The following is a 27,720-nucleotide window of genomic DNA, read 5'->3' as shown; positions in this document are numbered from 1 at the left end:
GAAGAGGAAATTTATTTGAAACCTAAAGTACTGCCACACTTAGAACAGTTTCCCTGTCAAAATGTTTACAAAATATTTCATGAAAACTTACGAATATACCCTATATCAGTTCATTTATACATTGCAGGGACCAAACAATGTTATATTACATAAATCTAGTATTGTTTAACCTCAAACAAAATGCATACATTGTTAAAATCATCATAATGATTTCCTTAACCTGAAAAATTATGCACTGAACATCACAATCAAATACATATAGATCTCCAATTTACTTCTTTAATTTATTTGGCAAGCCTAGGTATTACCAAGAGAAGGTTTTTCAATCACTCAGTTTTCCAAAGAATTTGCTCATAAATGGACTGAACTACACATACTTTATCCAAGTCTTTAACTTTTAATACAAATAAACAAAATTAGCATACCATATCAAAAATTCCTATGGCACCTAACAATGAAACGCATTAAAATTAAATTTCAGCATTTCAAAATTGTTGCTAACTGCATTATATATTAAAGATTTATTTAGTATACCCCTGATTGGAAGTTTATAATTTTACAAAATCAAATGAGCACGTTCAAGAGAAGTAGGTCAACACTGAAAAGAAAATGGCCATACTTTTCAGTAAAAATATTATGATTGCCTATAGCCTTTTGAAACACTACTCATCGGCTGATACTTCTAACATTTTCAACTACCTGGTATATAAAAGACTAAAAATATGAACAAAATGTGCCCGAAAACAACAATGAGAAAGTAATAGCAAAATCTAGGAGAGCAAAATAATCTCAATTAAATATAGATAGCAACGACACACGAGTCATTTTAAAAACCAAATATACAGTGGTGTTCACATAGAAATCTTGTTAGTATGAATAAATGAAATGAAGATCTAAATTTGTCACTAAATGTATCACAATTTGATTTGTAGTCAATGTTGCATGGCACAAAGAGAGGAAATAGTATTACATTTCTAGCCAGAAAAGTAGAGGTAATACTGTGCATAAGGCAAGAAAACTTATCACTGTTTGTAAATTGAGTATGCTGTTAAGGGTACATCAAATCTGGTAAATATAGTGCAAGGTAGTTCTGCATGTTTATTAAACTTGAAGTCTTGACTTGGAGTCATAAATCTGGAGAACGTAGAATAAATTGGTAATATTTGGCTATAGGCCCCTCTATTTACTGAGCTTAACCTCCCACAGTTAAAGATCATAAGGTGACTTTCCAGTTTTGATGATGGAGGAAGTCCACAGAAGCCCCCTGTGCATAATTTTATCACGGGCAGACACCTGGGTAAACCCACCAACCTTCCGTAAGCCAGCTGGAAAGCTTCCTCACATGAAAAATTTAACGCCCTATGTGAGGCTCGAACCCACATCTGTGAGTGGTGAGTGATTTGAATATATGCACAGGAAACATAAAACATGCCATGATAAAAATGACAACCTACACGTTAACTGATAAAACTGGCATCACTACTTTCAAAGGATTAATTATGAAAACAAAAATATGCGTAACAGAAACAACTGCAATTTATACCACAAAATCAGACTGGCTTTTGGGCTTCTCTTATATCATGGACAAATAATATTATGTCAAATAATATTATGTCATAATTAAGGAAAACGACATGTATTTTTTTTTTATCATATGACAAACAAAATGAAAATTCGAAAAATCCTGGTTCAATATGGTTCTACTCTGGAAAAGATTATCCAAACATGTATCTGTAGACCTAACTTAAATGCATAATATTCTCAATGCAAGTGCTAAATCAGTTTAGATTAATACGTGAAGTCCCATGTGTTACAAAGCAAAAATAATAATTTTGTGTCAACATACAGAAGGAATATAGCTTGGCCACATATCACCTATACAAGCAAAAAGCATTCAGAAATTTAGACTTTAAAGTCAAGAGACATGAAGGGTTCTCCCAAAATAAGTATACTGTTGTAAAACTAAAATACATATGGGGAAAATATTGACTTCAAGCTTTAAAGAAAATAGTCCCACTAGAAAAGTCAAAATAGAAGTTGTTGAAACCATGTTTAGAATAATTTCTAAAACAATATAACAAATACCATTTAGGCAAACCAAAGCATTATAACAAATGTATTACCAGTATATTTACTTATATTGACAATGGTAAACATGCCGAATTTATCATTACAATGCATTTTTACTTCACAAAATGTAGTAATCAAATATCAACATGAATCAAAATAAATCAAAATGGAATGAATTATCATTGTTGGAAATGTGCCAATTATCAAATCACAGGCAGTTCAAACATGTGGAATGTATTAAACAAAAACATGCAATGTATTTTATACAACTACATTTTTTTCTCTGAATGAAAATCTTAACTTTACCTCTAAGACATCAGGTAACTTATTTGTAATTCAAAGGAAAAAGAAAAGTCAGTGAGCAGTGAAGACAAAAATAGTTTAGTTTTTAAAAATTGAAAGAATGTTCTTTCATAAATTTTGAGGGTCGACTATCACCAAAAAGTTCACTAGCTAATTTCATACAATATATAAGAATATATAAGAAAAATAAACTGGCACAGTCTTATAATTTATACACGCTATGAAAATATACATAACATTGCAAACATTCTTTCAAATTCAAAAATATTCTTTCAAATTAACATTGTCATTTTATATGAAACTGTAAATTGCTGAACAGTTACTTTACAAACACAAAAATATTTGATCATCCAATATAAGTGCATTCAGTATAAATGAAATTCATAATCCAGCATAAGGACCTAAAATTACTTACAGCACGTTGGGACATTTTGAACATGGTTCACATCAGGCCTAATTTGTCACTACTGACCTGCAACCCACTCAGTGTTTTATTACATTACTGAGATTTTACTTCTGAATCAGCCAAATACTGACTGGTTATGTAGCACTAACAATGAACCAGATTTATATATGGAGTTCTGTAATAACAGTTTCTCCAAAATATGTGAAATGGCCAATATTACATAAATCAAAATAAAAAAAGTTTTCGGTATAACAGTTCATATTGGATGCAGCAAAAATGTTCGAAGGTACAGTACTTCATCATCAACATGGTAACAAATAGTGACTTAACACTAACAGAAATATATATTGTATTTTAAAAGGATTTCTTTTTAACAGAGAAAAACTAAACCCATACAATATCTTGTGTCAACAATAAATGAACAGGAAGTCATGCCCTATTCTATAAAATATAGACTACTGTGAAATTATTTAATTTAATTGACATAAAATTTTGTGTATTATGAACTAAGGTTTTTACAGACAGCATCAAAGGAAACTTGCATCTTAGAATTTTATTTCATGGATCAGTGCTATCAAAATATCTATGAATATTAGTCCCATATACACAATGATGAACATGAAGCCGTGATTTACTCGAAATACAGATAAACCTGTGCTAAAGGCCACCTCCGAATAAAGGCCTGAGTGAAAAGGCCACCATTTCTCTTCCCATATAACCAAAAATAGTGTAAATTTCCCAAAAGCAGAATTTATAGGTATGACTATACATTTAACAAAACATTTTAATCAAGGTTTAAGATCAACAAACAAATAATCAAGAGGACCATGAATTGGCCATGAACTTCGTCATCTTGACCCAACTGACCCAGTTTATGAAAAAAACCGTTATGACGGCATTTTTTTTCTATTTTTTAATAACGAGGTACCATATTTTATGATCTCATTGACCATTTGGAAAAACTGACCACTAGATATCATAATAGAGTGAACATTAAACCAACCATCAATTAGATCCCATGAAAAAATATGCCTCCAGAGAGGTAACAAGTTGTTTTTCTTATTATTTGACCTACTGACTATATTGATGGGTCTATGTTGACCCATTTCAATCTTGACAATAATCTCAAGGTGAACATTCTGACCAATTTCCATGAAGAATCATAAAAGTATGGCCTCTAGACATCACAGGTTTTTCTATTTTTAGACCTCATAACCTAGTTTTTGCCGCGCTGACCCAGCTTTCAATGATCTAGATATCATCAAGATGACATTCAGGGCCACTTTCATACGATCCATGAAAAAATGCCACAAGCAGAGGCACAGGTTTCTATTTTTAGAACCTACTGACCAATAGTTTTTAACCACAGTTGACCAGTTCGAACTTTGCCAAAATCATAAGGTGAACAATGAGGACCACCTCATACAGATACCATGAAAAATATGGCCTCTAGCAGGTCATAAGATTTTTACATTAGTTGACCTACAGACACTAGTTATTGACGGCACTGGACCAATTTCCTACAATGACTGCTGATATCATCAAGGTGAAATTCTGACAAGTTCATAAAACTCCATTAAAAAGTATGACTCTAAGAGGTCAAATTGTTTTCTATTTTTAGACCTAATGACTAGTTTTTCGACGCAGCTACTACCAGTTTCGAACTTGACCTAGATTCATCAATTGAAATCAGACCAATCTTTCATACAGATACCATGAAAAATATGGCATCTAGAGAGGTCACAAGGTTTTTCTATTATTTGACCTACTGACCTAGTTTTTTGATGGCACGTGACCCAGTTTCGAACTTGACCTAGATATCATCAAGGTAAACATTCAGACCAATTTTCATGAAGATCTTGTGAAAAATATGGCCTCTAGAGAGGTCACAAGGTTTTTCTATTTTTAGACCTACTGACCTAGTTTTTGACCGCACGTGACCCAGTTTCGAACTTGACCTAGATATCATCAAGATGAACATTCTGACCAACTTTCATAAAGATCCCATGAAAAATGTGACCTCTAGAGAGGTCACAAGCAAAAGTTTACGCACGGACGCATGCACGGACGCACACACGGACGGACGACGGACGCTGCGCGATCACAAAAGCTCACACTGTCACTTTGTGACATGTGAGCTAAAAACATGAAATTTGTATAATTTTGTCACAAAATTTGATCGTTTCTACACTTCAATTTATTGATACACCTCTTTGCAGTGGACAACACTGAGAAGACTGCAGTGATCTGTTGTATAGAGGTTGTTACTCTGGACACGACAATTTACTTAGAATTTCATGTAATGGGAATAAAAAAATATACCTCCTTGAAGGGAGGTTTTTTTTTCTCTGTGTTATTATTAACCGAGGTTACACCATATTTTACTGAAATTCTTCTTAACATGGGGAAAAAAATCTACCTAGCCAACTCATATTCTACTCAGATTTTGAAAGGAACAATTTAAAATATCAAATTCTCATACCAAATTCAGAAAATACCAAAAAACACCAAAACAGACACAGTAGCATTCTACTCAGAGGTTTCTAGGAACAGTTACAGAATGTGTATCAATTACTTTATATAAAAATGCCATCTCAAATTCCTTCCTTGTTTGATCATTTCCCACTAATATTGATAGGGTGTTTCTTCAGTAATGTTTTATGTTGCTTTTTCTCCTTCACATTCAGCAATATAACGTCATGGTTTCTATGATGTTGAATCAAAGCTGGTACATCCTTAAATGCCTGTAAAAACAAAATAAAAGAATATGTAAGAATAGTTTTATTTGGTTTTTAAATTGCATCAACTCAGTTCAGCTCCCAGCGGCTCTCCTCCTTTTCATGATGGAGGAAGACACAAGTGTCTTTCTATGGGCACTATTTCAGGCATGGACGGGCACCAGTGTAGAACAAGACCTTCCACAAGCCAGCTGGACAGCTTCCTCATATGGAAGAACTCTACATCCCAAGTGAGCTTTTGAACCCATAGCAGTGGCAGGTAACTGACTTAAAGCCAACAACCTTAACCACTCAGCCATGGAGGCCCCCTCTATGTCAGAACAGAAGGACAGGGGAAGCGCTAGCAGGTATTTCCAGCAATTTTAACATAGGCTGAGACTCCAAGACACGTAAGTGTATGCCTGACTAACTGCAGAAATTTCCTTTACAAATGACTGCTGAAAACTGACCCCCCCCCCCACCCCAACCCCCCCAAAAAACTGATAGAAGTTTAAAACTTCAGATTTAAAAATTGTATGTTTTAAACATGTTGGGATATAAAATTGCAGTGTTCTCGATTATTGCACCTAGACATTTTATCAAAATGATGACTACTATCCTACACGTACATGTTTCAGCGTAAGTATGAAATCTCAACCTCTCTTTCATTTTCTTCTGAATAAATAAGAGATTATCTAATGTAGCAAAAAAATAAACTCACTACTTAAAACTGGGTAATTTTCACAGAGTTTTCACGCAGGATTTATCTAGCAATTTCATGGTAAGCATCTTTTTTATCTGAGTGTTTTTGTATCAGGACTTGATCCAGATCAATATTATAAATTTTTATAATTCTCGAGAATCATTATTTGTGAAAATTAACAAAAATAAACTCACTACGGAAATTACCCAATCTACACTATTTCAGTTTTTCAGTTTTCTAATTACGCCCTGTATAAGCAATTTACCTCCCTATTTTTTTCTTCAATATACAGAATGATGCCTTTCCGCAAAACATGACTACTTTGAATGGTCTAACCAATATATAGATGCCTTTCCGCAAAACATGTCTAACAAATATACAGATGCCTTTCTGCTAAATATTGTCTACTTTGAAAGGTCTAACCAATATACAGATGCCTTCTCTCTAAACATGACTAGTTTCGCAGGTCTAACTTCAATATACAGATGCCATTCTGCTAAACATGTCTACTTTGAAAGGTCTAACCAATATACAGATGCCTTTCCGCTAAAACATATCTACTTTGAAAGGTCTAACCAATATACAGATGCCTTTCCGCTAAAACATGGCTACTTTGAAAGGTCTAAACAATATACAGATGCCTTTCTGCTAAATGTGACTACTTTGAAAGGTCTAACTTCAATATACAGATGCCTTTTCACTAATACATGGGAAATTTGAAAGGTCTATCCACTATACAGATGCCTTTTTATGCTAAACAGGACTATTTTGAAAGGTCTAACTTCAATATACAGAGTTAAAGCCCTTTAACTTAATGTATTGTGCACCACTTTGAAAAAGCAAGGAATCTTTAGAAAATTTACAAAATGCTGAATTTTACTGCAAAGTCAAATAGATTTCAGCAGCCAGTTTGCCTTAAGAACATTGCATTTAATGAGATATATTATAGCATTTAGTGTTTAAAATCAAACAAACCAGCTCATCAGGCTTTTCTTCACCAAGTGCCACTTGTCCATCAGACCTATTTCTCATCTTCAAATTGTATACATGTCCTTCATAAAGTACAGCTAGTGTATACGGCTGAGTATCCCCTCCTTGTTTACTTTTACGAACCAAAAATGTACCATCCTGTAACATAATATGGATAGAACCTTTAGCCTGCTGGCAGCAATTCATTCTGATATTGCGACCAGTGCAGACCAAGATCAGCCTGCATCATAGTCTGCACTGTCTGCTATTCAGTCGAGAAATTTTCAGTCAACATCCCTTTGAATAATAAATGGTACTGCCCTAATTGATTGGTAGACCAGTCGAATTTAGAAATTGAGCATGGTAAAGGTTAAGGTACTACAAAGATTAATCTTTCAAAAGTATGTCTAAAATTTTGTTTTATTTGGCCAAATATAAAAACTGGTTAATGAAAAAAAAATCTTTTCATTTTTTTTTTTAAGGAAGAGTGGCTGTTCTCAATTCAGATATATTACCAAAACTTGAGGGGACAAGCATTTACCTTAGCTGCCAGTGCCTCCTGTATATATGAAACACTATGAGCACTTGCACAAGGGAGGCAAATCCGGTTAACCCGTGTAACATTCACATTTCAAGCAATAAAGACCCCTTAAAAAGTCATCAAACAACCATACCTGTCCTAAAGACATTAATCGACTGTTGGTGTCTGCTCTCTCAATCTCTCCATGGTACCACTCTTCCCTGCTTAGTGGATCAGGCTGAAATAACAACAGTAAATCATCACTCACTGCATATATAACTAAGACATGGTAATATAAATTTGTCTTGATTTTTCTGGCTACACTCACAGTACAAGTCAAATGATATCAAAGAATGATTTTCTTACTGGAAATTTCCATGATTTATTCTATATGTAAAATTTAACAGTCAAAAATTCATGCCCCTGTAGAATTTTCATTTTAGTACAAACTACAAAATTTTATACAAACAAAATGAAATCCCAATTTCACAATTATAATCAATACATTGTACACATTTATTTTCAGAATCCAACCAAAAGGTGACTTGGTTTTGATAATGAAGTTAGCTTACAACATAACTGAACCCTTCATCATATATATCATCACATTCTTCAAATGTTGGCTGTGGAACTGGAGCGGTTTGTTTCACTGGAGGTGGGGGAGATTTTACCGGTGGAGATTTCACTGGTGGTGGGGAAGATTTAATTTCAGCAGGCTTCTGAAAATTACCAGTATGAGTTGCAGATTTATGGCATTTCATTACACATTGATATTAAAAGATTCAAGGATGTCTGTTTACTGATTTATGAAATTTAAAGGAAAAACAGACATAAGTTGTTTTTCTATACTATAACATTATTACTTAGCTTTTTTATGTAAACAAATTATGTGAAATTGCTGTAAATGAGAGTATAAAATTTCAAAAATAAAATTTACAATAGGAATTTATCTAAAAAAAAATCTGTTACGTTAAATAAAATACAGTAAGTTTTAAACATTCTATATGAATACAGGCATAATACAAGATATCCCTTGCATGGCCAAACATCATACAGTCATATATAATGTGGGGGCATTTTAAGGCAGAATGCAGTATCTACCATCCAAGTATTTAGCAATATTCTAATGCAGGCATAATGCATGGTCAAGCATCATACATTTTGCAGGTGGGGGTGGGGCATTTTGAGGCAACAGGCTTAAGCCAAAATGCTCAAGCGAAGTATTTAGCAATTCAATATGTATCTGGGACACTCTGGTCTGGGTCAGAGTGAGATGATGGGGAATGGGGGAATGGTTATAATTATCAGGATTTTGTAAATTCATTCTATTTTTAGACAAAACCTAGTTTTGTTTCCAATGACAACCTGAACATGGAAAAGGCCATGCACTTAAGCATTAGGTGAAAAGAGCAAAAAGAATAACAGTTTCTTGAACATTGAACAGTTTTTTTTCTTTATTTCACCAAAAGAGAGTTGTTTTTAATTTATTCTAATCTATTCTATCTGACTAAAAATAAGTTTGCTTTATGTATTTACTTTTACTTGTTTCTTAAGACTTATATTTTTACTAAATGTATTTATCCTCAAGAAATCAGCAATAATCTTCGGGCAAAGTTTGAGCAAAAATTCAGATAAAGCCTTTTCTTGCAGTTTCAGCCATTTTAGGACAGATGCCCAGCCTACTTGACAGTCCATCCTGCCTGAGCTAAGCTTGAGTTTAGTTTGAGCTCAAATGATTTTTTGGCCATGCATAGGAAACAGAAGCAAGGGATGAAAGCACACACTGAAAAGCAGTTCTATATACAGGCAATACATAACACTACCTGAACATGAAGGTATTATAACTACAAAGACAAATTTCTATAAAAAAAAATAAGAGAGTGGTTACATGTACAATCGAGAAAAACACAACCAAACATTAAAATTTTTAAGGGCGTGTCTTTTACTTAGAAATAAACAGAAAAAGTTTAGTAAAAAAATTCACAAAAAAATTAAAAATGTCTTCATTTCAAGAATGACATACAACAAAAGATAGATTTTTTTAGGAAAAATATTAAATATTATCATCATATTTTTTAATTCCTATCATATTTTAGCTAGTAAACCAGCAACTTATACAACACACACCTTATGGAGAGCAGAAGGGGGAGGGGGTGGAGGTGGTCCAAGAATCCTTGATGGGGGTACTGGGGGTGGGCCAAGATTCCTTGAGTACAATGCAGCACTAGATATGGTTGGCTTCACTGGAAGAAGGGGCTTGGGTCCTGAAATGATAGAGTTTAGGCAAGGGTTAGAAAAGCGTTAGAAGATAAGGCTAGAACCTTGAAATCTATCGATTGTCAAACTTTTACTAATTTTCATCTTTATTATTGACTAAAATCATTTATTTCTAGCAGATCAACTCATTTAATTCATACTCTGATTTATACACACACCAAGATTTATAGATTTAGTAAATAAGTCACATAAAAAATCAATTTGTAAAATGCTGTTAGGCATAAAAGGTAACACATGTTCAAATAAAGTAAGTCACTGACATAATGATCATCTTAACTGTGCTTAAAATTGATCATGTCATACTTTTATTGATTAACAAAAAATTGATATTTCAATAAAGTATGTATTCAAAAAAGATTTCAAGGTTCCAATTATTTAGATAAGCACACGGAATAAAGCAGTGCACACACAAAATGCTAATATGCTGCTCAAATAGAAGCTTGAGAAGTTCAGACAACATACTATTAGGTAGATATTTTCTACTTTGCAAAGATATGTTATGACAGAGGCTAAAACAAAACCATATACATTCAACTGCACACAAAGGAAGAAGAAAAAAAACACATTAATTTTCATTCTCTGAGTAATACACTATTTCTTTTAAGAACTGTTGATTGAACATTAGAACAAGTAACTATTTTGTTTTACATGAAAATCAAGAACATTCTGGACTAATAAACAAACACATCTTAGAATTTTTTTTTTTTTTTTGGGGGGGGGGGGGGGGGGGGGGGGGGGGGTTTTAACGCCATTTTTTTTTTACATTATTTCAGTTATGTAACCTAACCAGTGTTCCTGGATTCTGTACCAGTACAAACCTGTTCTCCGCAAGTAACTGCCAACTTCCCCACACGAATTATCAGAGGTGGAGGACGAATGATTTCAGACACAATGTCTTTTATCAAATAGCCATGGAGAACATGCGCCCGCCCAGGGATCGAACTCGCGACCCCGCGATCCGTAGACCAACGCTCTCCCTACTGAGCTAAGCGGGCGGGCTCATCTTAGAATTAATCCAAGTACTTACACTGGCTTTAAAATGTAGGTTTAGAATCTATTTAAAACAAAAAATTCTGGTAGTTTTACTTCCTAGTTTGTTATCAGCTGTTTTGGTAAATTTACTTTATGATTGACATTGTCTTGGCATGTGTATGCAGTTTGTGAGCAATCGCTTTAGGTACATCATAGCTGTTTAGCATGTCAACCCAAAATTTCAGCTTAAATTAAAAACCTCACATCAAACAGCCACAGTCACCTTACAATCAGCTATCGTAAAGCAATTTGTTTATATGATTCAGTAAAACAAACTCAAACAAACCAAAAGTCTTACACCAAAAATTTTCAGTCCTGCAACGATTGTAAAATTAAATCAAATCAGTTAGTTACAGAAAGCGTAAGAATTAAGGAAGTGCCAAGGCAAACAAAAATTAGCAGCATGCAAGCTCAGAACCTCTTCATACCTTGTAACATAAGCTTACAAAGAAAAATTAATCTTTTAAGTATGAAGAAAAAAACAACAAATTGTTGGCTCAGTGCCAACATAATGTATCGAAAGAGAATTATAAGTTTTGCTCTGAAAAGATGACATGATTCCAAAGCAAGAAATCCTTTCCCATTAACAACAAACAGAATACTATTTTAACTTGCATGCTTTCCAGTAAAGGATATGGTATTATATTCTGAATAAGAAAATCACACTAATAATTTTCAATGATAAAAATTCAGACAAATTATTCTGAATCCAGGCTTGAAAAGGTTCAGTAAGGTAACAGCAAGGTCAAAGTCCCCTTTTTCTGAATTCTAAGCAGGAAAAAATACAATTTTTTTCATGCTAAATAAAATTTAACATAAAAATTATTCCCACTTTCCTAAAATGTATAAATGTTTTAGGAATACAGAACAAGTTGTGTATGTACAACATATTGCTTTAGTTCATGAGGAAGAGCTTAATACATGTATTTAGATCAGTATTTCAATTATTTTCAAGTTATGAAATCAGGACCAATAACCCTGCTGTTACCTAAAGGTAAATCACAACTCTACTACTACAACAACAACAACAACAGGAGTATCTAGGAAGCAGGATTTTCTCTAATATTTCTCCACACAACTTTACAAATCTTACAGACGCTTGCTGTGGTTTGACGGGCATAAGAGGCTTGGCCGCCAGTGGGGGTTTTACTCCTGTAATATGTTACATAAAGAGATAAAAACAGAAACAGATATGAGTCAAGGATTTTCAAAATGGCTGACAACAGCTAGATTTTTAAATGCTATGTAAACTAATGTTAAGATTTATAAATACTGAAAAAGAATTTTCTAACATGCAAATTATCTGGCATGAAAGTTAAAAATTCATATTGTATATTCAAAAGGTTTTCACATGCTGATATGCTTGACACTGTGCGTATACTCACTATAAGCTCATTACGTAAAAAATGAACAAGAAAAACTATGTTTATATGTAATAAATTTTGAAATTTCTACTATTCTTTTATGAAATTTAGACTGAATAAATGGATTCACAGTTTTATGACTTTTAGAATTTTATTTATGTAAATTTCAGACTGTGAAAAACTTTGCTTGTACACTATAAATAGTATGTAGCATTAACCAAGCAAGGACTTTGCTTAAAGTTTCAAGATCGGTATATGCTCTATTGAATGTGGATCATGCAATAAAAGACATGGAGTTACAGGCAGTGGTATCACCTCTGAAATCAAGACAAAAAAAGATTTTACTGTTGCAATTACCTAGAAAACAGAACCAGTGTTTAATGCTCTTATAGCAATAACAAAACAAATTGTACACCAAAAGTAAGTACTATGAAATCAATATATAATATGTGTGGTTGGGAGTGGAGAGGGGGTGGGGTGCCAATTTTAAGGATTTTGTATTTCTAATTTACATTTATCTATAGAATAAAATCTTATAACATTTCACAGTGCATATAAAAAGCACATTTTAAGCCTTATTTTTCTCTGCCATGATTTAATCGTTCGGAGCTTGCAAAAGTTTAATGTAACAAATTCTGAAATGGCAGAATTGTCAACTAACTACAGCTACAGGAAGAGTAAAATGTTATGCATGGACAACTTATGTTGAAACGAATGCACCATGTGGTATGATTGTATATAAACAATCATAGACAACAGAGCATTGTGACCTCTGTCATTCTCTACCTTTTCGGGCAACATTGTATATTGCTTCATCTATTTTTCCCCCTTAGGTTTAGAAGCACATAGACACATTGCTTATATGGATACTTTCCCATGAGGAAGACCCCTGCTGACCCCAAGGCACTGTTTCAAGAAAAGGTGGGCACCTGGATTAACCACCAACCTTCCGTAAAACAACCGCATGACTTCCTCACAAGAAGAATTCCTACCAAAGCGAGGTTTTGAACATACATCTGTGAAAAACAAGTCATTCAAAGCCCTGGCGATCTCAATCATGGAGCCACAGTGGCACCTAAATTTCATCTAAGAAAATTCATATTGGACTTGACTGCTAATTCAGAGCATTAAAATCTGATTCAGAGAGTTAGATCATCATGCCAGGCTCCATTCAGATGTGGATTTTGATCTTAGTGCTGTAACTAAATTCAGATAACCTGAAAGAAAACAAAGCTCTTATATTAGTTTTAAATTCAATGAGGCTATGATTTACAATTCTACCTTTGCTTGCATTTCAAAATACTGTACATGATACAGTCCAGGAAATGACCTCATTAAATTTGCCATATACATGTATAATTTAGAAATATTACCACATTTTTCATGTTGAGTAAATGTGAATATCACAGAAGATTACACATATACTTACAAAGGAAAAAACCTTTGTCTCTTAAAAAATAGAAGATTGATAAATAAAAAGAAAAAAAACAACATATAAGAAGGATGTACAAAAGATCCTGAGATATAGGGAGACAACTATCAGCCAAAAGATACGCTTTTAGATGACCAACCACTTTATATACCATGTAATCAGTATATTTCTTTAGCATCAATACAGCAGGACAAATGCGAACTTTTGCAAGAAAAGTTTGAGTGAATGTCCATGAGAAAGGGAACCAAGAGCAACAGAACTGTTTAGATAACTTATCCATTAAGTCAAGGCATTTTCTCCTTCTGTGCTATGTTTTAGGTGAACGAAGTCAAATAATTATGTTCAGGTAACTGTAATATACTAATGATTTAAATCTATCATCTTTAAAGTAAATTACACAGATGTGTATGCCCCAGTATAATAATTTAATGTCTGTAATACTATGGACATTTTTTAACTTGAACAAACTGAGAGCCCAGCTTGCCAACTGAAGTAAAGATAAAGGTGAAATGTTTGACGGCATTCAGAGAAACAGATTGGTTGCCATGGTATAGCATGCAAATAAAATGGTGTAATATATTGACGAGCGAGATGATACTGTTACCATCATCTCAGGTTGATTCTCTGATGTTTTCTGCTCTACATTGGTTGGCTTTTCAAAATATCCCTTGACTGTAGCAGACTGCTGTGCAACAACAGAGGGCGCTGTACTGCTACTAACTCCTTTGACTGGTTTCACTGGTGTTGGTGGTTTTAATGGAGTCTGTGGCTTAGTGGGCTTGGCGGGAGGAGTTGGTTTGGTCGCCATCTCTGGTTTCATAGGAGTTACAGGTTTAGGACCATTTTGAGTCAAATGTCCAACAACAGGCTGACCTTTCATTAATGCAATTCTTTCTTGGATGGTTAAATGAGACGTATCTGTGGGAATATGAACTTTTGTTTCATTTCTTACTGAAGGGGCATTATTTTTTGGCGAGGACTTTGATTTGAGAGAACTTCTTGCACGAGAAATTTGTGACTTAAAGTTTCCACCATCCGTTGTGTCGCTTGAATCAGAATCATCTGTAATACAAGAAATTTTATAAATACTGCAAATGCAAAAGTTATCTTTCATATATTGTCACTGTTCTTCAAAATTTTTGTGAGTCACTTTGGTCACAATGATGCAAACAAGAGCTGTCCGTAAGACAGCCAATGCTGGTCTATTCGAATTGTTGTCCCAGAAGCAGGAATATTTCCCTAAATGTTAAAATATCTATACAGTTTCAATCCATTAGCTTTGGAGATAGCAACTTGCATGCAAAACTTTAACTAGAAGTTTTTAAGTTCAAAAGGGGACATAATTTAGCAAAATATGTGTCAGAGTTATGGGACTTGATGCTATGACCTGGTTTTATAAAACCAAAGAAACGTGTGAAGTTTCAATTCAATATTTGCGTTAGTTTTTGAGATAGTAACTTGCATGCAAAACTTTAACCAGGATTTTCCAAGTCCAAAAGGGGGCATAATTTGCCCAACATACATGTCAGAGTTTGGGAACTTGACCCAGTTAGACTGGTAATTGACCTAGAAAAAGAAAAAATAAGTTTCAAAGCTATATGCCTTTAAATGATAGCTATATGTACTTGCATGCAAAACTTTAACCAAGGTATGACGCCAATGCCGACGCCAGGGTCTGACAGAGTAGAATAGCTCCGACTATTCTTTGAATAGTCAAGCTAAAAAATAGGTCCTTTCACATAAAATAAAGCATAATCGGTTTTGAATGGTAAACAAGAGTACCCCCTATGGGTGCCATTGCTCGTCTGCCAGTGCTGGACAATTATGTAAGAAAATAGTTATAGTTCAGATTTTCTATGTGCAAAAAGTGCCATAATTTTGACAAACTACTTATCAGAGCTGTGGTTCTTGGCCTACACAGTCACCTAATAATAATAAACAAGTGTTTAGTTTCCAATCTGCAGCTCTCATAGATATTGAGAAAAGGTGGAACTAAACAAAAATTTTAACCAATGTCGACGCAGACGATCAAGTGACAATACCTCGTAGATTTTTTAAAAAATCAGACAAGCTAAAAATTATTATCTTTTAGAACTGTCACTGTGTCTCGCACTTTGCTACTGATGAAAACTGACATATTATTAGGTTTTTGAAGAACAGCAACAATACATAACCAAAAAATTGTCATCTGGTGATTTTTTGTACTTTGATAAACAGAGTACATTGCATTGTTCAGTTAAGACATAACTATCTACAAATGATAGTGACACCTTATAACAATTTATGAACTACATCAAGTACAAAGTCATTAATAATATATCAGGGCCAAAGCAAGAGGCTAAGTTTGACGGAGGCAAATGAGGAAAGGCAATGTTTTATGTTTTTTAGAGTAATTTGAATACTGAGGACATTCATTTCCATGCTTTGTGCCAACGGGAATAACACAGAATGGGGTGCTCAACCTCTCATGGAGAGTGGGGATTTCAGGTGACCCCTTTCAAGAAAAAAATAGAACAAAATAAGAAATAACACATTCTGATCTCTTGTTTTCTTATACTAGTACTGTTTAAATTGTTTTTGAGAAAGAGGACAACAGACAATTGGGGCATGAAAATTGACTGCATTAAGCAAATGAGGAAATCAACTGACTGAGGTGCCTCAACACAGTCACTATGGTGATGTATATAAAGTTTTGTGAAGGAATAAATCGATAAAATTGAATTTTGCTTCTTGATGCAGTTCACTGTCTGGTAAAATATTTTTACATAAATCGTTTAGCCAAACTCTGATGACCTTGAGATTTCATAACTGTATCGATATGTCTATATGTAGAATTTTTACTGTATATTTCCATATAATAAGCATCTGAGGTTTAACACTTTAGAGCATAGAAATTTTATATATTAAAACACTTATTAAACTTAAGATTGTACATGGAAAACATTTATCTTCAGTGTGAGCCACTAATTAACCGAACAAGTGTAAGTAGACATATCATGATTTCCAACGTGTTTGCTTAAAAAGATGGAAATCTCAAGATCTCTATTATCTAACGAGAAAATGTAATAAACAATACTGATGAATATATAACTTAGAAACAAACAGACATACATAGATACAAAATGTCATCCTGCAGAAAAAAATTATTCCATATAAATAATGCACAGTGAATAACCTTTAATAGTAGTCAATTTCATTAAACAGCAACCTGTCTTAAACAAAAAAAGCCAATACAAATTATGAATTTGACCTGCACTAATGAACCACCTTCCATATCAAGATTGGCTGTTTAACGAAGGTTCAACTGTACTACTACAAACTTTAAATACGTTCCATAAAAACAAATCTGAAACAAAATTATTCCATTTCATTCCATAAGCAGCAGTAGATATTCTATTAGGAATGTTTATCTTCTTAAACAAAACTGATTGCATCAAGAGACTATTTTAATGAACAGATATATAATCTGTAGAAACGATGTAAGGTTTAAAAAACGGACCTTGCCAAAATTTCCCTATGTATAGTATTTGAATGTATATTTATCGAAAATGCAACCATATATGAAATAATTATGGTGTTTTCAGATTTCTTGTCCTTTTATTACACCTAAACATGTTATACCTTTCTCCACTTGCTTGAACATATTTATTCGAGCCTTCACCGTATTTGAGTCTTCCGAAATTTCAGCAGGCTCTTCTTTTGTTACTGGCTCAGGTTCCTTGACAGTTTCATCGGACAGTACTTTTTTCAAATTGGCACGTTTTAAACCAATTTGTTCTAGAGATATACCAAGCATTTGTGGTCCTTCACCTGATACTTTCTTTGCCAATTTGGCATTCGGCTGAGCCGGTCGCCCTGGAAGTTCTGTATAAGTACCGAAAAGAATGCAAACTAAAACATCACCATACATGCAGTGCAAAAATAAAAAATTCAGTTCCTACAAGAGAATGACCAGAAGATATTTTAGGGTGCAAAAAATACAAAAGTGACATATTTTTAACATTTAAAAGTAATCTTGGTCAAATAACCCAAGCTGTTTTTCTTCTTTGATCAAAATAATTTAAATTTTCACCAGTATGATCTAAACTAAAAACAAATTGTTTTCAAACAATAAAATCATTTCAATTTAAGCACTATTCAGCAAGTAAGCAATTTTCTTAAACAATTCTACAGCAAAAAATGTTTCCCTAAAACTGGTCATTCCTTCTGGAAAAAAGTGAACAGAAAGCATGCTTTAACAGTATCGGAATTTCCTCAATAAGATTTACTGTGAAATCACATATCCTTATGCTGGACATGATTTGAATTTCTGCTTTTGTGACCAGTGTAGATTATGATCAGCCTGCATGTCCATGCAGTCTGATCAAGATCTGCACTGTTCGCCATTCAGTCAGTATCTGTTTGGTAAGCATAAGGATTTATTCATTCAACCATGTTTCTGCAAGTTGGTCAAATTAAAGCAATAACAAGAGTTGTCCCATGACAGTATGCTCAACTACTGAAGGCTAGTCAGTAAAATGGATTTTCTATCTAGTAATAGGTATATTGTCCAAATTCATGTAAGAGTTATGGGACTTGATAGGGTGGTCTTGTTCCACTGCACCTAACATCTGTGTGAAGTTTCAACCAAATAACTGCATAAGTTTTGGAAACAGTAATTTCCACTGAAAACTTAAATTAACATTTTCCAAGTATAAAAACTTGAACTTAATAACTTAAACTTTCTAAGTCCAAGTAGGTAGACAATTTTTAACATTCATATAAGTGTTATAGGACTTGATGCTGTACCTTGTGATATTACATGTAAGATGAATGTGAATTCTGTATGTAGTATTTGCAACAGTTAAACCTGTGAATTCTGTAGGAAGTATTTGCAATGGTTAAACCTATCTTGTCACACTAATGTACACTGTCAATATGAGCAAGTAAATCAGGTTTCAACTGAATATCTTAAGTAATGAAGAAGATATTAGAATTTATAAAATCTTTAACCAAAATTTCTTAGTTAAAAAGGGACATAACTCTGGAAATACTGCGGGTAAAGTTATGTATCTTGTCACACTAATGCACACTGCCAATATGAGCATGTACAGCAAGTTTAAATTGAATATCTTAACTAATTAAGAAGATATTGGACTTTTTTAAAAACTTTAGTTTAAAAAGGGAAATAATTCTGAAAATACTGCAGGAGAGTTACATAACTTGTCACACTAATGAACACTGTCACTATAAGCAAGTACAGCGCATTTCAACTAAATATCATATATACAACCAGAGGCATAACTGAAGCATAAATGAGTCAAAGTGAAAATGCTGCTATTCAAAGAGACCTGGAAAACCATGGCACTGTCAAGAGTAAAAAAAAAGGCTGTTTCAAAAATCAATTTTCTTTGAGGACTAACAATTTCATTAATGAGCTAAATATTTAAGGTTGCATTTTGAATTAAATCTTCCAAAAGAGAAAATATAGCAATTCCAAAGAGATATATAGAGAGAGACTATGCTTTTGATGTTCTGGTCATTCTTGTTATGCACAAAAGTGAAATACGCTTGGTATAGTAAAGTTTCAGAAATCAAAGATAAGCTGTGAACAACTTACATGTATCTACCAGAAAATGTTTCTTTTTGTGACTTTTAGTTTTGTGTTGTATAAATATATTCCATTTAAAGTGTGTTCCCTTTTACTGCAAATTTTTAAAAACTCTCATAATAATGTTCTGGTCCTGTCTAAGAGCAAAAAGTGCATGATTTGAAGTGAAACTGGCAAGACAAGATGTGAAATTAACAATCCCTTCATGCAAAAAACAACAACACCAACAACAGGTGTTTCCTCTCATCTCAGCTACACCAGAATTAAAAGAAACCTTTGTAAATAAAACAAGAGGGTCATGATGACCCTGGATCGCTCACCAGAGTAATATGAGCTACATGTTTCAAATGTCAAACTGATGATTTTTAGAAAATTTTTGGAAGATTTTCTGATGTACAATCAAGTAAACCCTGGGGCGGGGCCAAGTTTACCCCGGGGGTCATGAATGGAACAAAGTTTGTAGAAGTCTACTAGGCAATGTAACATATCAAATATCTAAGATCTAGGCCTTCTGGTTTATTTTTAGCAAATTTATGAAGATTTCCCTATATACAATCAATTAACCCCTGGGGCTGGGTAAATTTGACCCTGGGAGGTCCAGATTGAAATTTTTTTGTAGAAGTCTACTAGGCAATGCTACATGTCAAATATCTAAGATCTAGGCCTTCTGGTTTATTTTTAGAAATTTTTTGAAGATTTTCCTATGTAAAATCAAGTGACCCCTGGGGCGGGGTCATGATTTGAACAAATTTTGTAGAGGTCCACTAGGCAATGCTACATGTGAAATATCTAAGCTCTTTGCCTTCTGGTTTATTTTTAGAAAATTTTTGAAGATTTTCCTATGTAAAATCAAGTGACCCCTGAGGCAAGGTCAATTTTGACCCCGGGGTCATGATTTGAACAACTTTAGTAGAGGTCCTCTAGGCAATGCTACATGTCAAATATCTAAGCTCTAGGGCTTCTGGTTTTTGAGAAGAAGATTTTTTAAGATTTTCCTATGTAAAATCAAGTGACCCCTAGGGCAGGGTCAATTTTGACCCCCGTGTCATGATTTGAACAAACTTGGTAGAGGTCCACTAGGCAATGCTTCACACCAAATATCTAAGTTCTAGGGCTTCTGGTTTTTGAGAAGAAGATTTTTAAAGTTTTTCCTTTCTGTTGCCATGGCAACCAGAGTTCTGCATGGAATTCAATTCTTTGAATAATTTTTAAAGAAGACCATCCAAGGAACATCCCTGTGAAGTTTCATCAAAATTGGCCTGTTGGTTTAGGAGTAGATGTTGTTTAAAGGAAAGTGTGGACGGACAGACGGATGCCGGATGGTGAGCGATCACAATAGCTCATCCCGAGCACTTTGTGCTCTGATGAGCTAAAAAATATGCCAACTTATCTCAACTTGTTACCTGTATGTCTACAAGGACCAACATATTAGTGTGACATCTCTGTCCAATATAGTAGCTAAAACTTCATATCCAACATGATAACTCCACCTCCATGCAGAAAATTATAGTCTTAAATCTATGTCTTACACGATAGCCTTACCCAATATCTAACACAATTGTTTAACATCCTTGTCAAACTTGATAGCCCTACCTTCTTGTCCAACATGATAGTTTAACATCTATGTCAACTATAACATCCCTACCTTCATGTCCAACGTGACAGTTTAACATCCTGTCAAACATGATAATCCTATCTTCATATCCATATCCAACATGATATGTTAACATCCATGTAAACTATGACAGCCTTACCTTCATATCCAACATGTCAAGCATGATAGCCCTACCTTCATATCCAACAAGATAGGTTAACATCCATGTCAAACATGACAGCCTTTCCTCTATATTCAATATGATAATTTTATATCCATGTTCCCCATGTCCAAAAATGATTTATCTCATGATAACTACCATACTTCACTTCTTTTAAGCAACAAGTAGAAATTAAATAAAAGCAGCGCAATAAAACAAAGAGAAATGTCTACCTGGTACTGCCTCTGGACTTGGATCCTGTAATACAGAGAACACACACTTGAATAAATACTTGAAAAGCTCATATCATTAAAGCTCACTGTTTTTATTCCTTTGATCAAACATGTATCTACCTTACCCTAAATGTTTACTGTTCTATAACAAGAGGGCCAAGATGGCCCTAGGTCGCTCACCTAAGAAACACTCCATAACAGTGTAAAACAGTTTGACCTAGTGATTTCAAGGAAAAAAAATATTCTGACCAATTTTCATTAAGATTGGACCAAAAAATGGTTTCCTTGCGATAAAACAAGCATTTTCTTAGATAGACCTATTTTTGACCCTAGATACCCATGTTAAAACTCGACCTAGATTTTATCAAGGCAATCATTCTGACCAAAATTCATGAAGATCAACTGAAAAATACAGCCTCTATCACAAACAGAAGTTTTTTCTTTGATTTGACCAAGTGACCTAGTTTTTGACCTCAGATGACCCATATTCAAATTCGACCTAGATTTCATTAAGGCAATCAACCTGACCAAATTTCATAAAAATCAATTGAAAAAAACAGACTCTATCGCATACACAAGTTTTTTCTTTAATTTGACCTAGTGACCTAGTTTTGACCTCAGATAACCCAATTTCAAAATCGACCTAGATTTCATCAAGACAATCATTCTGACCAAAATTTCATACAGATCAATTGAAAAATACACCTCTATTGCATACACAATGTTTTTCTTCGTTTGACCTAGTGACCTAGTTTTTGACCCGAGATGACCCATTTCGAACACGGCCTAATTTTATCAAGGTAATCATTCTGGCTAAATTTCATGAAGATCATTTGAAAAATACAGCCTCTACTGCATACACAAGGTTTTTCTTTGATTTGACCTAGCGACCTAGTTTTTGACCCCAGATGACCTATTTTCGAACTTGGTCTAAATTTCATCAAGGTAATCATTCTGCCCAAAAATTCATGAAGATAAATTGAAAAATACAGCCTCTATCGCATCAAAAGGGTTTTACGTGATATGAACCTAGTGACCTAGTTTTTGACCCCAGATGACCCATTTTCGAACTCGGCCTAGATTTCATCAAGTTAATCATTCTGACCAAAATTCATGAAGATCAATTGAAAAATGACCGCCTCTATCGCATCCCATAAGGTTTTTCTTTGACTTGACCTAGTGACATAGTTTTGGACCCGAGATGACCCATTTTCGAACTCGGCCTAGATTTTCATCAGGAAATCATTCTGACCAAAATTTCATGAAGATCAATTGAAAATACAGCCTCTATCGCATACACAAGGTTTTCTTTGATTTGACCTAGTGACCTATTTTTGATCCCAGATGACCCATTTTCGAACCGGCCTAGATTTCTCAAGGTTATCATTCTGACCAATTTCTGAAGAAGAATTGAAAAATACGCCTCTATTGCATACACAAGGTTTTTCTTGATTTGACCTAGTGCCCTAGTTTGGACCCGAGATGACCCATTTTCGAACTCGGCTTAGATTTCATCAAGGTTATCATTCTGACCAATTTTCTGAAAAATTAATTGAAAATACCGCCTCTATCGCATACACAAGGTTTTTCTTTGATTTGACCTAGTGACCTATTTTTTTGACCCGAGATGACCCTTTTCGAACACGGCCTAGATTTCATAAAATTTTTATCATTCGACCAATATTCATGAAGTTTTAAATAAAAAATACAGCCTCTATTGCATACAAAAGGGTTTTTTCTTTGATTTGACCTAGTGACCTAGTTTTTGACCCAAGATGACCCATTTTTCAAACTCGGCCTAGATTTCATCAAGATTATCATTCTGACCAATATTCATAAAGATTAATTGAAAAATACAGCCTCTATCGCATACACAAGCTAAATGTTGACAGACGACAGACGACGGACATCGAGCGATCAGAAAAACTCACCTGAGCATTGCTCAGGTGAGCTAAAAATGGGACAGCTTCAATAACTATTGAACAACATTTTCTTATTCCATGAAAAATGAGGTTCCAAAAATATTTTGAATGACAGAACATCTTTACCGGTATACTTTTTTTCTGATAAAACAAAGGTTACACCATATTTTATGTCCCTTCAAAATGAATTCCACACACCTTATGACAGAATAAAATCCAGTCAAAAGCATAATGTGTATACCCTAAAAAGTGTCAAACCACAAACATGATATAATTATATAGCCCATTAGGGTCAAATCATAAACATATAACATATATACTATCAGGGTCAAATCATTAAACATATTACGTATATCACATCAGGGTCAAATCATAAACATATTAACTATATCACATCAGGGTCAAATCATAAACATATTACTTATATCCTATCAGGGTCAAATCATAAACATAAAAATATCAGTGTCAGATCATTTACATAATATTAATATTTCTATCAGGCTAAAATTGTAAAAATAATATGTACAACTACTAGGGTCAAACCATAAACATTCTATGTAAAATATAGTCAGATCAAATCATAAACATTCTATGTAAAACTCAGTCAGGTCATATCATAAACATTCTATGTAAAACTCAGTCAGGTCAAATCATAAACATTCTATGTAAAACTAAGTCAGGTCCAGGTCAAATCATAAACATTCTATGTAAAATCATAAACATCCTATGTATCCCAAATCTTGATCAAATCAAAAACATAATAAGTATACCCTATCAGGAGGTCTAGAAGGTGGAGGTCTGGCAGGAAGGCTAGGTGCTGAATTAGGTTGTGGGGGGAGTGGTATATGAGGTCTGCCATGATGCACTGGAGCTGGAGTGGGGACAGGAGGTGTTTCTTCTGGCATGAACTCGTACAAACAGTCACCCTCTTCTTGTGGTTCTGGATGTGGGAAATCATCAGAAGGTGGCTCCTCCTACAAGGTGAAATATGCAAGAGGGAAAAAGTTTTAAAAAATAGTAAAAAGTATAAAAAGCTGGATACAGATAGACTTTTATAAGATGGAATGGGTAAAGATCTGAAAGCCTGGCTGCTTTGATTTATTTACATTTCCTAATTAGAGCATATAAATAGTAAAATGTATTTCTCATAATTGTTGGAAAACAAACAATATTTTTCCAACAGTTTACCATCCAGTACATGTTTAACTTTACTTTCTTGGACAGTTAATTAGTACTTTATACTTAAATGTAGTCTAAAAAAGTTGTCCCTCTTTAAAAAGATATCATTTGCAAAGAAATAAAAATTTAATTTTTTTTTACTCTGGAATTTCTTACTGCTAAAAGATATATGAACCGTGCCATGGGAAAACCAACATAGTGGCTTTGCGCTAACAGTCTCTCTAATTGCAATAGGCTTTGAAAGCGAACAGCATGGATCCTGACCAATTATATACAACTCTTTTAATCTTGCTAAGCATGTTTGAATCAGAACAGTTTATCTAATATAGAATCTGATTGTACTCTGTGAAAATTCAGAGAAAATCAAAAAATTATATAGGGCAGTGTGTTTACTTTTCACTCAGTTACAATTCATTATTGAAAGTTTGAAAAGAAAAGTTTCAGAAAAGACTTTGATTTCGTCTCTATTTTAAGGAAAACACAACTCATGAAATTATTTGACCATTTTCCAGATTTTAGCTAAAAAAGGTCGCAGTTTTCTTTGTAAGACTTGCAACGTATGCAGGTGTTACAATTTTCTCTGTAACACTAATGGAAGGACTGCATACAAGGACATCTTATCAGCTGAATATTTTGCTAAACAGCTGAAATCCATTTAGTCAATAATGATGTGCAAACTTGTTTATTTTTACCTCATATAAACATTGTTCTTCTTCGTAGGTTGGCTGCTCTTCTTGTTGTTGTTGTTGTGGAATTGGCTTCATATCACACTCATCATACGTCTACAAAGACAAATGTGATGGTATTACCCTCCTCTTTTTCATGCATGAACATTCGCTCAAAAATCAAAAATAAGCTTGAACAAAAATCAGCACGATATATAATGGATCATATCATAATAATTATTATTGTAGAAAAATGATAGCTACTTTTGTATTGTTTAAAGCAAATGAATTATTCAGGTTAGAAAAGAAGAAAATAGGCTGGCTGAGATTTAGAACCTGTATGGTACAAGTATAATGTGTCAAATTTGGAAAATGTAATTTAAAAAAAAAAAGGATACACATGTTTGTATTTATTTATTTATTTTGTTGGATTTTACATTGAACGAATACAATTATAGGTCAATGACATATGATCACTTTCCAGCTTGTGATTGTGGCGGAAGACCACAAAAGACCACTAAATGTATTATTTCATGCATGGTGGCGCCAGTGGGTAGAACCACCAACCTTCCATAAGCCATCTGGATGGCTTCTTCACATGAAAGATTTCTATGCCCACTTAAGGACATGAACCAACAGCAGAGGTGCAAGCGATTTAAAGTCAGCAGCCTTGCTGTAAACATTGGAAACAAAGTCATGTAAAGCATAATTTTTATGTTTTAAAACCTTATAAATAGCTATCCGCTCGATTTATTGGATAATTCTTAGCAGATAATTTTTAAGCATACCCATCACATACAAATATAAAAATCTTAACCTCTTAAGTCGGTTAAATGGGTACCTGGTGAGACAGCTGATACCAGTCTAAGACCTAAATGACAAAACATTACCTCCCCTGGTTCCTCAAAATGTTCTGGTTGTACATCTTCCAGATCATCATATGTTTCCTGTTCAAAAGGTTCAGGTGGAGGTGCGTGCCTCGACTGAGGGGGAGGTGGGGGTAAGTCAGGTTCCTCATAAGTCTGACCCTCATCATCACTGCTCTCTGGAGACTGTAAAATATATGTTACAATGTTAGATATATGTGTCAAAAGTACAAAAATACAGTTGAAACTCGGTATCTCACATTCCAAAGAATCAAACGTTTTACTTCAAGATAACCCAAATTTGACTTAAAATGATATTTTGTGCACATGTTTTTGGAACGGGACTTGAAAATGTCTTTGAGATAGCCAGAATTTTGAGATAACTAGTTCAAGATAACAAAGTTCAATTGTAATATATTTACACATGTAAAATATATGCTTATTATATACTAGTAATCTATATCTACTAAACAATCTGAAACATGTTCAAAATTTTGTAAACGTAGGTGAAAAAAAAACATACATCCAGTGTATTTATTTTCTGTGTGTTACCATGATGACTTTGTCTGCTTCAGTTTAAGACTGAAATAGCTTTCACTGAGTGTACTACAAATCCAGTATTTTCTGAAGTGGCAGAGTCATAAGTGAAAATGTAAGGTCTTGTATTCATTAAAACACGGCATTCTGATCTTTCCCTTTTCAGGTTTCTAAAAGTTTTAATAAGACTAAATTACTCATCAGATCACGAGTTATATTCCAGTGACAAAATAGTTTTGATATTTTTTGATGTGAAATTACCAGAGATATTCTGAGTTGAATTTCATGAATTCATTACCAGTAAAAAACATACTGAACTTGAGGGTTAGATTCAGGTTCACATAATTATACAAAAATTAAGCATTGTATTACATGAAAACTGATCAACAATAAAAACAATATAAAAGAATTGCCATTTATTGACAGGAAAGGACTCCAGAAAGGGGTCACACTTCAGGATAGTTCAAAGCTTTTAATATGAAACTATAATCTTATAACTGCAGAACCAGTACATATTTTACGTACTTGCAACAATGCCTAAGCCCTAAAATTGTAAAATAAGTTTTTCATTGATTTAACCATTTTTCCTAACAGTCCACCATATGCAATTTTTGATGGATTGTCTTTTGCAATAAAATCTAAGGGAAACAACTACTGTAAAGAAATGAATATAACAACTTTTATAAAATTGGCATGGCTCATCCATAAACAGAGACTAGAGCTGCTTTTGAGAAAAGCGCATGTCTCCCACAACTGCTTAAGCATCTGAATAGTAAGTCTGTCTTTATAAACTGTTTACTCACAGAAAATATACCTTTGATAGTTTTGGAGTAAGTGTTGGAGTAAGCGGCCTATCAGATAAGTGTTGGAGTAAGCGGCCTATCGGTAATTCAATTCAAGGGCCATAATTCTGAAATGCCTGGGCCGAACTTGGCCGAGGACTTATTGGCAAACACATTTTGTTCAAGTTTGATGAAGATCGGATGAGAAATGTTCGATTTAGAGTGGGGAAAAGATTTGTGATAGATGGACAGACAGACAGACAGACAGACAGACAGACAGGAGTAAATCAATATGTCTCCCACCACACAGTGGTGTGGGAGACATATTAAATATCAATCGATTATAAATTGTAAAATGAAACTAAACATTTTTTAAACTGTAACATTTTTACCAACAGT

General features: G+C 33.9%; 1 protein-coding gene across 8 annotated transcripts in view; it reads right to left on the bottom strand.

Moving 5' to 3' along the window:
• Positions 1 to 4,559: 4,559 nt before the first annotated feature.
• The window catches only part of LOC123547480 (uncharacterized), a 49,674-nt gene continuing 26,513 nt past the window's right edge, over positions 4,560 to 27,720 (bottom strand). For 2 of the 8 annotated variants that reach the window (XM_053551717.1, XM_053551719.1), the window contains 10 exons: positions 26,027 to 26,188; positions 25,164 to 25,253; positions 24,063 to 24,266; positions 21,371 to 21,395; positions 17,415 to 17,657; positions 14,398 to 14,855; positions 8,261 to 8,407; positions 7,843 to 7,926; positions 7,175 to 7,327; positions 4,560 to 5,523 (listed from right to left, as the gene is read on the bottom strand). In XM_053551717.1, coding sequence (XP_053407692.1) covers positions 5,395 to 5,523; positions 7,175 to 7,327; positions 7,843 to 7,926; positions 8,261 to 8,407; positions 14,398 to 14,855; positions 17,415 to 17,657; positions 21,371 to 21,395; positions 24,063 to 24,266; positions 25,164 to 25,253; positions 26,027 to 26,188 — 1,695 coding nt within the window. In that variant the 3' untranslated portion in view covers positions 4,560 to 5,394. Of the gene's footprint in view, positions 5,524 to 7,174; positions 7,328 to 7,842; positions 7,927 to 8,260; positions 8,408 to 11,295; positions 11,313 to 11,612; positions 11,645 to 12,090; positions 12,150 to 12,661; positions 12,679 to 14,397; positions 14,856 to 17,414; positions 17,658 to 21,370; positions 21,396 to 24,062; positions 24,267 to 25,163; positions 25,254 to 26,026; positions 26,189 to 27,720 lie in introns of all 8 variants that reach the window. The other 6 variants (XM_053551724.1, XM_053551722.1, XM_053551723.1 and 3 more) reach the window with 6 other exon arrangements.

The sequence above is a fragment of the Mercenaria mercenaria genome, chromosome 9, assembly GCF_021730395.1.
Source record: "Mercenaria mercenaria strain notata chromosome 9, MADL_Memer_1, whole genome shotgun sequence".
NCBI classification, from domain to species: domain Eukaryota; kingdom Metazoa; phylum Mollusca; class Bivalvia; order Venerida; family Veneridae; genus Mercenaria; species Mercenaria mercenaria.
The sequence above is the reverse complement of the archived record's forward strand: the minus strand, read 5'-3'. Positions and strand labels throughout refer to the sequence as shown.